General features: G+C 46.5%; 1 protein-coding gene across 6 annotated transcripts in view; it reads right to left on the minus strand.

Moving 5' to 3' along the window:
* RUNX1 (RUNX family transcription factor 1) overlaps window positions 1-13,233 on the minus strand; it is a 174,212-nt gene that overhangs the window by 6,840 nt on the left and 154,139 nt on the right. For all 6 annotated transcript variants that reach the window (XM_075172226.1, XM_075172256.1, XM_075172246.1 and 3 more), the window contains one exon: window positions 1,926-2,087. In XM_075172226.1, the coding sequence (XP_075028327.1) occupies window positions 1,926-2,087 (162 nt within the window). The remainder of the gene's footprint in view (window positions 1-1,925; window positions 2,088-13,233) is intronic.

Genomic DNA, 13,233 nt, shown 5'->3' on the forward strand with positions numbered 1-13,233 from the left:
TGAGGCGCTGTGTCTTTAAATGGTAGAGCCTAAAAAAACCCTCAAATTTGCTCTTTGTTCTGGCAAGGAGAAATTTCATAGATAGACAGCAAGTGTGTGTGACACTAACGGGATTGGGGAGAAAACATTGTGAAAGATTTTTCTGGGAATACTTAATGACATTTAATATAGAAGTAACGTTTTGGAAGCATTATAAAAAACACTTAAGATGTATAGAGATGAGCCCCCACGTACAGAATTAAGACAGGAAGGAAAGAATGCTGACATGTGAACGAAGCTCTTCTAGGTTCCTTCACAACTCATGGAGAAACTAGGCCTGCCCCAAGGTAAATCATTTTGACCACGGGCACAAAAAGCACCGACAAGCCCTAGTGCTAGTGCTCTACCTCCACGCTCACCGTGTGCCACAAAAGACACAGCGTGCAGGTACTCCAGGCATACATGGCTTATCTTCTGACTGTGCACTCCTGGGGGCAGCCACCACAGAAGCCTTTGGTGCTCACACTGCACACAGCACAATAAGGGCCCTGGTACACAATGACGACATTTGGGCACTACGGCAATGCAAAAGATATCGCATCTCAATACTGAGTGCATTCACTCATTTGAGTGCAACCTCAGTCGCCACACTGGTAAAGGTAAAATGTGGTTAATGTCTCCCTTCAGTCTGATTCACGTATCCACACCTATAAGTACACAAGCATTAGGCACCCCTGTATAGGGTTTGAAAATCAAAATAGCTGGTAAATACTGATTTCAAACAATTCTGTCAAGAAAAATTACTTTTCTAAGTAAAAAACTTGATGAAATAATTTGTTTTACTTGAAATGGTCTGGCTGCTACGAAGAAGATCTTTTTTCATCCTTCTCCATTTTCTCCGTTTCTGCATTTTGCCAGTGGAAAGGAGTGCAGAGGGAGGGAAACACAGGGGAGAAAGTAAAAAGGAGTCTTTTCATTTTAAAAGAAGAGTGTGTCAATGAAGAATGAGAATTTTTATAGACTTTTTTAAAACAAGAAATTTCCTTCTTTTTTCCTTCTGAAAGGTTTCTTGTATTTTCAGCTATCTCTAAGATGTAATTAGCACCCAGACCTAACAATTTAGTTTTGGTGAGCATCGTCCCTGTGACTCTTTCAAAGCAGGCTCTATATGACAACAATAGGACAGGCTGGAGCACGTTCAAGTGACTCTCTCTGATCTTAGACGAAGCCCTGAGTATTCAAATGAGAGCAATATGTGCGGCCAAAGAAGATATTTTTGAAAAAGCCATGTGCAAATTTGAATTATATGGCTCTCATTCATTTTAAGAAAATTCCTGCTGTTGAACACATACATATTGGTTCAATATGTGTGGGTTAGAGTCAGCAGATGGTCAGTTGAGTATGGTGGAAACCAGGGGGGTAGCTTTCACTTCCATGCTATATTTTTACGTTGGCTTGTAAAGCTCTGCAGTACAATTTGACGAAGATGTAACAAGACAATCCACTGCAACACTTAAAATGTCAAACCCCACCATCCCGCAGTCAGTGTGTCCACCCATAACCTGCTGTGCTCTGGTCTGAATTTAGAGCGAGGGAAGGAAACAGAACTGAAATATCTGTGGCATTCATTTCTTGGCAGATATGATAGCTCTTCAGCACTCCAAACTATTTTTATGGTTCCATACATCTTCAAAGTGCTGCTTTCTCCTCTTTTTTTTCCTTTTTTGACAATGATATGTTGGGCCCCAAACCCTATTACTTTACTCTTTGCACAAATCCCAGCAAAGCGTTGGAGAAGGCTTGCTGCAGAGGGCCCCCAGTAGGCTTCACTGCAACTGGAGAAAAGCTGCGGCAGCACCCTAGGACATTGCAACCGGTCTGCATTGGAGTCAGCCTTGAGGCTTTGGTGAGGCCCGGTGCAGGGGGACTAGCTTTTAGGTACTTACTTGACAGCCGACTTGAAAGCTCTGCGGTGAGGGATGTCATGCCGCTAGCCCTGCCGGGTGATATTGGCGTGGCGGGGTGCACGGAAGGGGTGGCAATGGAGCCCAGGTACTGGTAGGACTGGTCGTAGGACCATGGCGGAGATGGCTGTACTTGCCTTGTGTCTGCAATGAAAAAGAGACCTATAGGCTGTTTTGAATAATAAAACTTTGCAATCAAATACGTGAACCAAACCACATGGTGGAAACAGAAACGTAATTGCCAAGATAATTACATTTCAGTTCCATAATGCCCCTTGTCAAGAGACCTTCAGATGAATTGCTTTCTAAAATATTATTTGTGCATCTGTGAGTTTTGATCGGTTGATTTTTTCTTGTGAAGCTTTTTGATATTTCACATTGATGGTAGGCAGGGAAAAGCAGTCAGGGAAAAGCAGATTAAGGTTTCCAAGGTGAAAGACTATTCATTGCTGAGATGCAGTAGTCTTTCGAGCTGGGTGTTCACAGCCCTTTGAGCCAAAAAGGCATGTCTTGGAGACAAAAACACCGAACTGTGAGTGTTTCTGTGCAAGCGTGTAAGTAGAGAGAGAAAAACAAGATGAAAATGTGCGCGTGTGTGCGAGAGAGAGAGGGAGAGTGGAACTAGTGTCCTCCAGAAGGCAGACTCCTAAGTGGATGAATAGGACTGGGGGATTTGACTTCCTCAATCTTTTGAAAATCCCAGGCTTAGTGAAATGAACAGGTATTTTGTACATCTATTTTGTATAAGCCAAAATACAGCAACACAATTCAGAGTGATGGGTACACCTACTAGCAGTGGTTGAACTCCAGAAACAGAAAGCCCGACACAAACTCTATGGCACTGCTAAGCTGAAAATGCAGACACTCTGCGAGTACAGGCTTTCTGTTGCTTCTTGGAAGCAAAATCTCAAAATGCACAGATGCGTAAAACACTTACGGAAAAACACTGACCTATTATTTTCTAGCCACACGACTAGTTTGGCTGACGTTTGAAATCAGAGATGCACGGCAGGGAGTTTGTCCAAACCAGTTGCACCAATGCAGAAACAACTCTTTTCTGCTTATTTCATCTTTGCATATGAAGCTGGCATTTTTCAGTGTGTCGAAATGTCTAATTTTTGTATAAATCAAAGTGAGAAAGATTCCTCCCACCCTTACCTACCCAGAAATTTTGAAACTATTTTTAGTAAAATCTTTTCTATTTTCTTCAGCTCTAAGAGCATTCTCCTGCAGCTTCATCTAGCTAATTGCCGTTTTGAAAAAAGCAAATGTTGGATGAACTGCATTCAGATAAAACTGATATCAGCATGGAAGGGAAATTTCCCAAGTCTGAGATGAAGGACTTTGATCTTCCATCAGAAAGCCCATCTGGAAATTATTATTTTGTTGTGCTTTATGGAGAGGGGTTTTACATTTTGTTTGTTTCATCTGTTTAGAAGGAAAGAGTTATACAAAACTCCAGGCTTTTAAAAAATAACTAGTGAAGTCACTTGCAGGATAAACGAAAGTCTTGTAAAGATTTTTCTGCTGAGTAACATATTCAAATTCGGATATTATTTATATTTAATTTTTTTTTCAGGCAGACTTCCTTAAAAATAAATTCAGTTGACTCATGCTGTTTTAAAAGCAACATCCAGTTGGATTAAATGGACTTCAGTGGTAGCAAACAAAAAGACATAGGCACAAAGCCTGTCTTATTCTGAATTACAACATCATCTCATTGTTAATGTATGGTCAGTGTTTATTAAAGATGACAGGGAGACAGATGAGGGAATTCAGTCTCCAGGGGTAGCATTAGCATAAATACCACAAAGCATCGGCAGAGCGAGCCTTGTAATGATACGACACTGTGTGTTTCGGTTCTAAAATGGGGTTAATTAAATCATTACTCCCTTATTTCAGCACGCAAGCCCATTGATTTCAGTTCAGCAATGCGGCCGAGTACTAGAATCACGATACGTGCGCTGGAGGGATCCCAGCCCCGGGATGGAAACTCCCTCGGCTGGTCCTCCTGCCTGGGGAGCCCTGCACGTGCTCTGCCGAGGCTGAGCCCCCTCTGCCACCTCTCTCTCAAGGGCTCTGTTCAACCCTGTCACTGCAGAAGCCACTGAACACCTTTGGCTGGAAATGTTTTATCACCTGCTCTCAGGTGCTCTGTCCTTAAGTCTTAGCACTGCACAGAAGAGGGGAAAAGTCTGTCTTCAGAGCGATCTGGATATGTGTGAAGGGGCTGCTGCCACCCATCCTTGTTTTTCAGGCTGAAAGGGGAGAACATATTGTCTGTTTTCTCCTGTTGCAAATTGTCGTTGCGTGGTGGGGCAGCTCTGTCTGCCACTTTTCTCCCATTTCTTACGTTGCTGGCTCTTCAGGACAAGAGGCATGGTTTTGTCCTGTACCTTGCCCAGCACGCATGGGATCCTGGTCCATAAAACAGCCCCAAGTGCAATAAACACAAGAACAACAGTAAGGAGATGCAGAAAAAGCCGCAGCAGCCGCCGCAGTGGCAGAAGGGGAAGCAAGACCTTGTCACGGATTTACTAAACACTGACAAGACTAAATTGAAATATGGTTTATTTCTTTTAGTGCTACTAGAATTAGCTTTGTGCTGTGTCCCAGCTAGAAACCAGATAATGGACCAAGTACATGTCTAGTAACATCCAGAAAGAGACTACCACGGTATCTGACCTGCCTCATCCATTTGCTGTTATTACTGACCTCTGGGGTACTTGAAACAGCGACAGACAGCCCGAGAGACCCCCATTATTAATCTCCTCATCTCATTAAGTCTTTCTTAAGTGAAAGTTCAAACTACCAATCAATTTTCCGTCTTGGTACCCGTATTCCCAATCCCTGTATTTGCTCTTAAAGATTGGCTTTTTGACATCAGACTGGTTAACAAGTTGCCATCTATTCAGTGATGTTAATATAGCGCATTATATTATATACACATATTAAAGCAGGTTGTGCTGACTAACCCCAGGCATCACCTTCACAGTTTTTTAATAACAAGTGGAGAAAAGCATCACTGTAATAGCACTTTTATGGCACCGTTTCAGTATCGAGAGGCAGACTCAGCTCCCAGGAAAGGCAAGGTTTGCATTTCCAGCAGCTTCAGTAGGATCTGGACCAGGGGCCTCAAATAGCATTTTATTTTTGTGATATCTGCTTTTCTTCAGCTTTCAGGTTACCCAAAATTAAACTGGAATGGGTTCAAATTTGCCACAGGACTAGGCTACACAAAAAGGCAACAAGCTGTTTCCGAATCCATCTCTTTTCTGCTTTCAAAATAAAGAGGTGCACATCTCAGAAGTTAGCAACTTGGCATGGGGAGCTGAATGTGTGGCTTTGTGTGGCTGAAGTTAATTTGGTGAAAATATGCTGCAAATAAATGGAAGTTGCTTCCCGACTCAGAATATCTGTGAAGAGATTTGCAGGGAGACCTACTTCAACAAAGGGAAATAACAGGGCTTTGGGCCCACACAGTTTTAAAGCCAAACAGGATTCCAAAATCATTTAAAAGCCGATCAAAATAGCACGAAACCAAGGAAGTTGCTCCAGTTGGTGATCTGTGCCCAATCCTCCCGGTATTTCTCCCATTAGCAAGTACTTTCCATTTCTGCTTTTTATGGTGTGAGAAAATGTATTTAAAACATGAAAACAGTTATTAATTGCAATAAAACACTCCAGGGCGAGAATTATGGTGCAATAATTCACACCTTGCTGTGTAGTCACGAGCTCTCGGCCTCTAGCCTCACGCCTAACAAGCTATTAAGCAGAAAGTATGGAACCACCTTTCATGCCCCGTCATGTTTTATTGCCACGAAAAGGTTGCGTTCGGCTTGTTTTAAAAAGTTGTAATTAAGCTGTACAGATGTTGCACAACGTTTAACAGTTTAACGAAGAGAGCTTGGGTTAGAGACTCGGCGAAAAAAAACCGGCGGGTCTCTCCCCTTTCATGGCGCTCCCTCCGCTCCTAGCATTTCAGCACTTTTTCCAGCCCTTTTCGCCGTGGAAAATCAAAAGCCTAACCCGCAGGCGGCGGTCGGTCGCTCCCTTCGCCGGGAGGTGCCCGGGGCAGCAGGGTATCGGTAGGTGGCAGCGGAGACCGCGCAGGAGGCGGCCGCCGGCCCCGCGTCCCGGCGCTCCCCGAGCCCCGCCGGCGGCTGCCCGAGCTCCCAGCGCCGGGCGGAGAGCGCGGCGGCCAGGCCGCCTTCGAGAGCCGCCGTGAAACAACCGGCTCCAGCGTGAATTTTCCCGGAGCCGCCACAGCCCTTCACACGACCTCTGCAACACCTATTAGTCATTCCCACCCGGGACGCCGCCAGCGCTAACTGCAGCTCTGCCCTGCACGGTCGCTGCACAGAAGCAGCACCTCTCCTCGGAGCAGCCCTGGCCTCGGTGGGTATCCAAGAGCATGGGTGCACAGGAGAGATGTGTACGCCCTGATCCAGAGATACCCTTGCTCAGCAGAACCGGCACGGTTAAGCAGGGCAAACAAACACCTGCCAGGCGACAGAGTTGTCCAGTGTGACAGAGGGCATATTTTGGCTTCCAAAGTTATTGCTAGTCAAGTACAAAAAGAGAAGAACCCCCTTCGTGCGCAGAGCTCAGGATGAATGGGGCAGGACCACAGCGTATCTCCTGAGCTCGCACAGAGCATCCTTTTGTCTGTAAAACTGATCCTGAGCATACAGGACACAGAAATCACTGGGACGTTACAAACACGAAGTCCTGGGATGCTATTTCTACGTGATTCTTTTTCAGCGGGGGCACACACTTTAAAATGTAAAACAACATCCCTCTCTCCCTCCAAAAGAAAAGGCTGTGATGCTGTCAGGCACTCAGAATCATAGTACCAGCTTGGGATGTCGCTTGAGACGATAGCAAAAATGTCTATCCCCTCATCATTTCTATATAACAAATATAACAATCCATAGGCTGCCTAAAAGAAAGCCCCCGCGAGATTTTATATTCTGATCAGAAAATAATTCTTTTTAGCCACATTAAAAGCTTTAAGCTTCAAATTCAAATCAGGTAACAGGTCCCACTGCACCTACGAGCCGAAAGGAAAAAGGCTTATGTGGATGCGCGTGGCTTGCGCTGGGCTGGATCCCACACACCTTTGAATCTCTTTTATGCCCTTGGAGCGCAGAGAGAGACGGTTCTCCATGTGTCATTGCAGGTCAGACATTGCTGCCTGCTCCCAGCCAAGAGGGAGCTGCGCAGCCAAATCTCGGTATGATACAGCATGTTCCTGGAAGCTTCAGAAAGGAGCAGCAGGATGTGAGTCAGTAAGCCCCGGCGCGAGGCGGGATGGCGGCGGAGCCGGCAGCGGCCCGGGAGGGAGCAGGTATGCCTTTGACTCAGCCAGGCTGCCCGCCTTTCCACCTTCCCCTTCCTGCCGGGCTGCACTTGCACATGGGCTGCCCGCGCGTCCTCTCTCCTCCCTCGCCCCTCCGCCTCAGAAATGACACCTGCCTGCTTGAAAATATAATTACCTGGACAAACTACGAGTGATATTCCCAAGCCAGGGTCAGGCGAGACACAAGAGTCAGCCCCGAGTACCAAGCAGCTCATTAGCCACTATATGTCGGTGAAAATCCCCCCATCCTCGGCACAGTAAGATGAAGATGAATTGCGAAATAGCCGCTGCTGTTGCCAGACTTTTTTTCTCAAGTTGCAAAAATTTCTGTCAGTCATACGCAGCAAACCCTGAAAGTCGCAGAGCGTCGAGCTTTGCAATTCCTCCACCATTCTGGCAAGCACTTTAAAGGCAGCAGCTGGCAGAAGACATGGGGTGAATGAAAGCTGGGATTAGTTTACTGGTGTCAAACTCAGAGGCAGACAAGGAGAGAGTCGGATCCTTAACCGCTTTGAAAGGCTTTTCTGAGTCTGGGATTTGTCCATTCGCCCCCCCCCCTCCCCCCCCGCCGGTCTGATTTGCTAATCTTTCCAAAGGGAAACAGTTTTCATAGTGTGGCTTTCTCTTCCTTTGAGTGTAAGGCAGGAATGGTCTTGATTAGACTTGTTCATTCAGAGAGGTGTCTTGCTTAATAGAGGAAACGGACTATGAGCACAGAAATACTCCACGTAGTTTTGTGCTCAGCAGAAAGATGCCGCCTGCCTAAAAACTTCAATTCAGTCCTTCCTCCTCCCCCCCCTTTGCCAACATCTCTTACGTGCCTGTCTCTGCCTCTTCTTCCCGCTTGCTTTCTCTCATTCCCCCCTAGCCCCAGAAGCTTCAGTTGAAGGTGTGAGAAGCACAAGGGATGGTGGTACGGTCCTGCATGAGTCTGACCTGGTCTCTCTCTGAAGCAAGGCATCCGAAATGACTCAATCTCCCTCCCTCACTCGGGACCCAGCAAATCCTCAGCCTAATGCAGCACTGTGAAAAGGTGTGTCATCCCCCGGCAGCTGAAAGAATTAGTCAGTAGCTTAAATAAGGGGGACTTTCCAAAGGACAAGTTCATCACTGGCAGCGGCAGCGGCAGTGGCAGCAGCCGCACAAGGCTGGTATTCTCATACCTCTCAGCGCTGGAACATGAGGAGCTGGAAAATTACAGAGCAAACTGTAAAATTCCACCAGCAGCTACTTCACCCTGCAGGGTGGTTTCCCTCCGTGTGCCAGGCTGTGGAAACCACTGTCACACCACAGGGCCACCTCCCAGCGCAACAGCTGGGAGACCTGCAGGTTTCACAGAGGTGGGTGCGAGCTCTGATTTGCACGCAGGGAAAGTTTTTCAAAGCCTTCTAATTTCCACTGGAAATTTATAGGAGATGAGCGTTCACTCTTCTCCATAGCATTGAAAAGCCCCGTATAGATTGCTAACAGGTGACAGGACTTATTCTGGTTGAGAACGACAGTGACAGATATGTCGCGTGTCTGGAAATTTTTAAGTTGGGGGGGTGGGGTGGAAAAGCCACCCAAATCCCCAGCTATTCTCTGGAAGGGAGATCTTTGGCAGCGACTTCCTGCCTCAATGTTTGCTTTCATTTTATTTCAATATTACTGTGGTTTTGTGGAGTATTGAAAAGGCTAGAGAAGTTCTACAGGCATTTGAGCCTCTAAAAAACCTCCTGTGGGATAGGAGAATGAGGGAGTTTCTCCACACTGAGGCATCACGCTCTGGAGAATAAAGAAGAAAAATATCAGCCTCAACCAGAAACCTTTCAAAAAACAGTTGCTGATGCTGTTTGTTCTAGCTGTGGTGCTTAGCGTTGATGCAGAACTTCCCAAAGCGTGCTAGGTGCTACATGGACATACAGGAGGGTACCAGCCCCTGAGAAGGATTGAGCGTATACTAAAGACGACCATGGAAAACCACAGACAGAGAGTGGTGTGATTTGGGGCTGGGGTGCAGGGCACCATTTCTGCTGTTCGTTCACTACTTTGCGTTCAGTTTCTGTGCATCATCTACCTCCAAATCATCTTCTGTGTTACCTCGTTTCTTTTCAACACTGCACTAGAAAGGGCCTTGAGGACAAAAAGGATGCCAATTTCTGTCAGTGCCTTTGAGGTTATCAGTCCTCCAGTGCTGAATGTAGTGAAAGACTGGAAGTCTTACATGAAGATTTTTTGCTCGCTTTTCTTTAGAAATAGATGGCAGGGAAGGGAGAAAAACAAACGAGTGCATCCTAATGGTTTGTTTGAGTTTCCTTCACTCTTTTTATGTCCATGTCAAGAAAGTCAGTGCTCCAATGATAGTAAGATACCTGGAGATGATACCAAAGGCAGCAGGAGAAAGCACCTGTTCTAGCTGTGCATATTCTGGAGATAGAAGGAGGAGAAGTGTGTATTCCTTCAAGTTTAAAGCTGCCTGAATGAGCTGCCTAGACTAGCAGAACCGCGTATGCAACAAGTAGCATTTTAGTGATGGCAACTGGCTGTGGGGCGGGGGTCCCCGCAAAAAGCCCTCAGCTTTCATTGCTAACTTGGTGCCAGAATCAGGAAGTGCAGACAACTCCAAATACCAAACTGTGAAACCTCTGATTTCACAATCAACGTATGTGCTGCCCTAGCAGGTTAGTACATAAGCTGCTCAAATGAAATATAAACCATCCCTCCTCCTGAGTAAGCACACTCCTTCTGGGCTGGCGTCACTGCTGCTTTGAAGAACATGATGGCATTATGGGCAAACTGCAAAGTCTCCGGGTGCCAGTGACACGCAGAAGTTGGAAAGCTGAGTTTTGCAAATTAAGGATGCATTGTTCTTTGTCTTCGGAGGTATGAGTCACCCTGGAGAGCTGCAGTTATTTGTTCAAGAGGGAGACTCCATTCCACCACCCGACCTCCCCTTCCCTCCCTCCCCGCATCTACAAGGAATGAAGTAAAAGAATTCAACCTTGACCTTCCACTCTTCTGGCTCCCCTGGAGGAGACATGCCGCCAGACTCGATGCCGCTGCAGTGTTCTCCCCTATCTCTAAGCGTACTGCTAAAGCACAAACTGAAACAGTGAGGGAATCAGGGACAGATACCACGCGGACGGCGGCGGCGAGCAGACTTCATCCTTCGTCCTGTTGCGCCCAGCCTGGGAGGTGGCGTGACGGACGCGAAGCGCCCCGTGGCACAGGCAGAAGGATGCCGCTACAAGCACATACACGTGTGTACATGCGCATACATATGTGTACACGCATATACGCTTGTCTACTTGCTGCATGGCACTGCGGTTTCCTCTAGCTTCAGAGGCGCTAGGGAGAGAGCAGGTGGTTGTGCTGCTGCTGGGAGGGCGTATGATCTCTGCTGACCTGCCCAGGGACTAGGGGGTGGGACCTGTTGGGGGAGTTACTGCTCCCTTATCCATCTCGGTAAATCCACACCTAGAAATCACATCTCTCCGAGTCTGGAGGGGAACCGCATGGGGACCGTGGCAGCAGGTCAGAGACAAACCCTGACGGACAACAGAGCACCTCTGTTCCTGTCCCACTGTCCCCTCCCCAGCTTCTCCCCTCTGCTGCTCTAGGTCCCAGCTCTCCTCTTCGCCTTTCCCTGAACCACACTGGTACGTGATCACCTCCCAGGTAATTAATTCCTCGATCCTCACACTGCCCCCTGAGGAAGGGTGTTATTGCAATCCTCATTTTAGCAGACGGAGAACTGATGCATGCAGAAAGCAAGGCTCCAGTTCAGCAGAGCACTCAGGGCACAGAGCTCAGGGCTTGGCTGAGTCAGAGCACATGCGAATTACCTGATGTCACCCCGGCAGGGAAAGTTCACCTGTAAAAACAGCTTGGGGAAGATGTATCCACTTTGTCCTAGTTAGCTCACATCTTGAAAGCAGTCTACCCGAAGCGTAGGGCTCAGGTGGGGTACAATGCTCACTGAGAAGCAGGTCAATTAGCCCATCTCACTACCTTGCTGCTGGTGAGAGCAGCTGCTTTCAGCCTGCCTCGGGCAGGTATATCATGCCCTGGAAACGCAGACGCAGAACTAGGGTGCTAATTGTGTACAAAGTGTAATGCTGTCTCCTGGTGTCCTGGCTCTTGGGGGAGGATTCATCCCACCTGAGAGATCTACAATGTAGGTGTCTACCTCTGAGCTACTTGTCTAGACTCTAGACTTTATTGCCAACAGGGTAAAACAGACAGTTGTGGGGTGCAAGTAATTTCATCCTAAGGGAGACATCTAAGCCAAGGTGGGTGAATCACACCCGATGAACAGCTGTTTCTCTCCCCAATTGCAAAGACACCAGATGACTGTGTCAGACACACAAAACACAGATGTCTAAAGTTAGGTGAAATGAATCCCAGCCTGTTTACACCTCCAAAGTTTCTCTTTCTTGGGGTGGAGCAAGACCAAAGGAAGAGGAGAGATATCTCCTGGGCCAGGACCTGGAAGTCACATTGAGTCACTATTTGCAGACATAGGATTACCTGCACCATCCTCTCTAGGGCAACACCCTCCATGCCTGTGGGCTGGATCTGACCCTGCTGGTCCTGGAGGGGATTGCTGATACCCTGGTGCCCAGCCCCAGAGCCGTTGCCTGAGCGGGACTCTGCCTTCGGGTGTTCAAAAAGGCAGTCATGAGCTCATGTCACAGTGAAACATTTCCTAGCTTTGTGTCAACATTTCAAGGCAATTAAATATGAGGCTGAAAGTTCCTTGGATGGATTATTCCCACTGGAAAACCAATGCCATGAAAAAAGGAGCAGAGTTGAATGAGGAAGTCTCTGCAGTCTGCTGGGAGACACGGTGATAAAGGAATGACTACAATGTGGCCTCAGGTACCTTACAGGTTGCTCCTGATGTTGTGAACTAATTGCTCTATATTAAAGTTCTTTAGCCTACACATAAACAAAAAGTCCTCACCAATCTCATCTTTTACCCTTTCAGTGCTTCCTCCTCTTTTTCAACATGAAAGTAGTGGAAGAAAAAACTTAACTCTCTGGAGCTTACAGTCATTTTATCCACCACAAAACACTGACCTTGATGTGGACTAATTAGGATTGCAATGGATTATTAATACAAGTCGGTAAGGTGGAGTTTTGTCAGTATAAAAGAGGCCTTTGAAGATAACAGCCATTTACACTTTCATGATCTCATCCCAAGTGCTCAGAAGAAAGCCTATAAACTAATAAAGTAGAATTCATCCAGGGGCACTCTGCACACACAGCAGAGATTCACCCTCCAAACTCTTATTTAGGATGGCGAATGAAATCTGCTTGGATTCTTTTAAATTCCAACACAAATCAGGATTAAAACAACTTTTGGTAATAAGCAGATCTCTGATGATCTAAAGACACACTGGTTCATTTTATTGACTTAGAGAAAGTAAGTGACATATCAAATGCAACCTTCATACTTTAACAGCTGAGGTCACCTTGAGAAAAACGATACTGAGCCCAATGGTATGAAACCTCTCTCCAGAGTGCAGCTTTGATTTACAAGGTGAAGTAAGGTATTCTTCATATGAACATGTATTTGTAAAGTCAGTTTGACTTAGAATGATGCACGGATTTTTTTAGAAAGGAGGTAACTAAGAAACTGTTGCTCATTATAGTATTAAACCAAAACGGACTTGTTGAAAACTCTATTAAAATGATCTGCTCCTCTAAACTGTCAAGCTGGTTTTGAGGAGATCTGCAAAACCAAAATGGAAAATGAGTCAAGCCCAGAAGTATGTGCTGAAAGCCCCAACTCACTGGGTTGTCAGGGGCATTCAGTCCAGAAATACATTTAAAATACCGTTCAAGAAATGCTTTGCTTCCTTTACGAAATCCCTTGGCACTTGCTGTGCAGCCGAGGAATGCAGCATCCTGCCGTGCTGCGGCCATCACCGATTCCACCCAACC

This window comes from Calonectris borealis, chromosome 1 (assembly GCF_964195595.1).
Source record: "Calonectris borealis chromosome 1, bCalBor7.hap1.2, whole genome shotgun sequence".
NCBI lineage: Eukaryota > Metazoa > Chordata > Aves > Procellariiformes > Procellariidae > Calonectris > Calonectris borealis.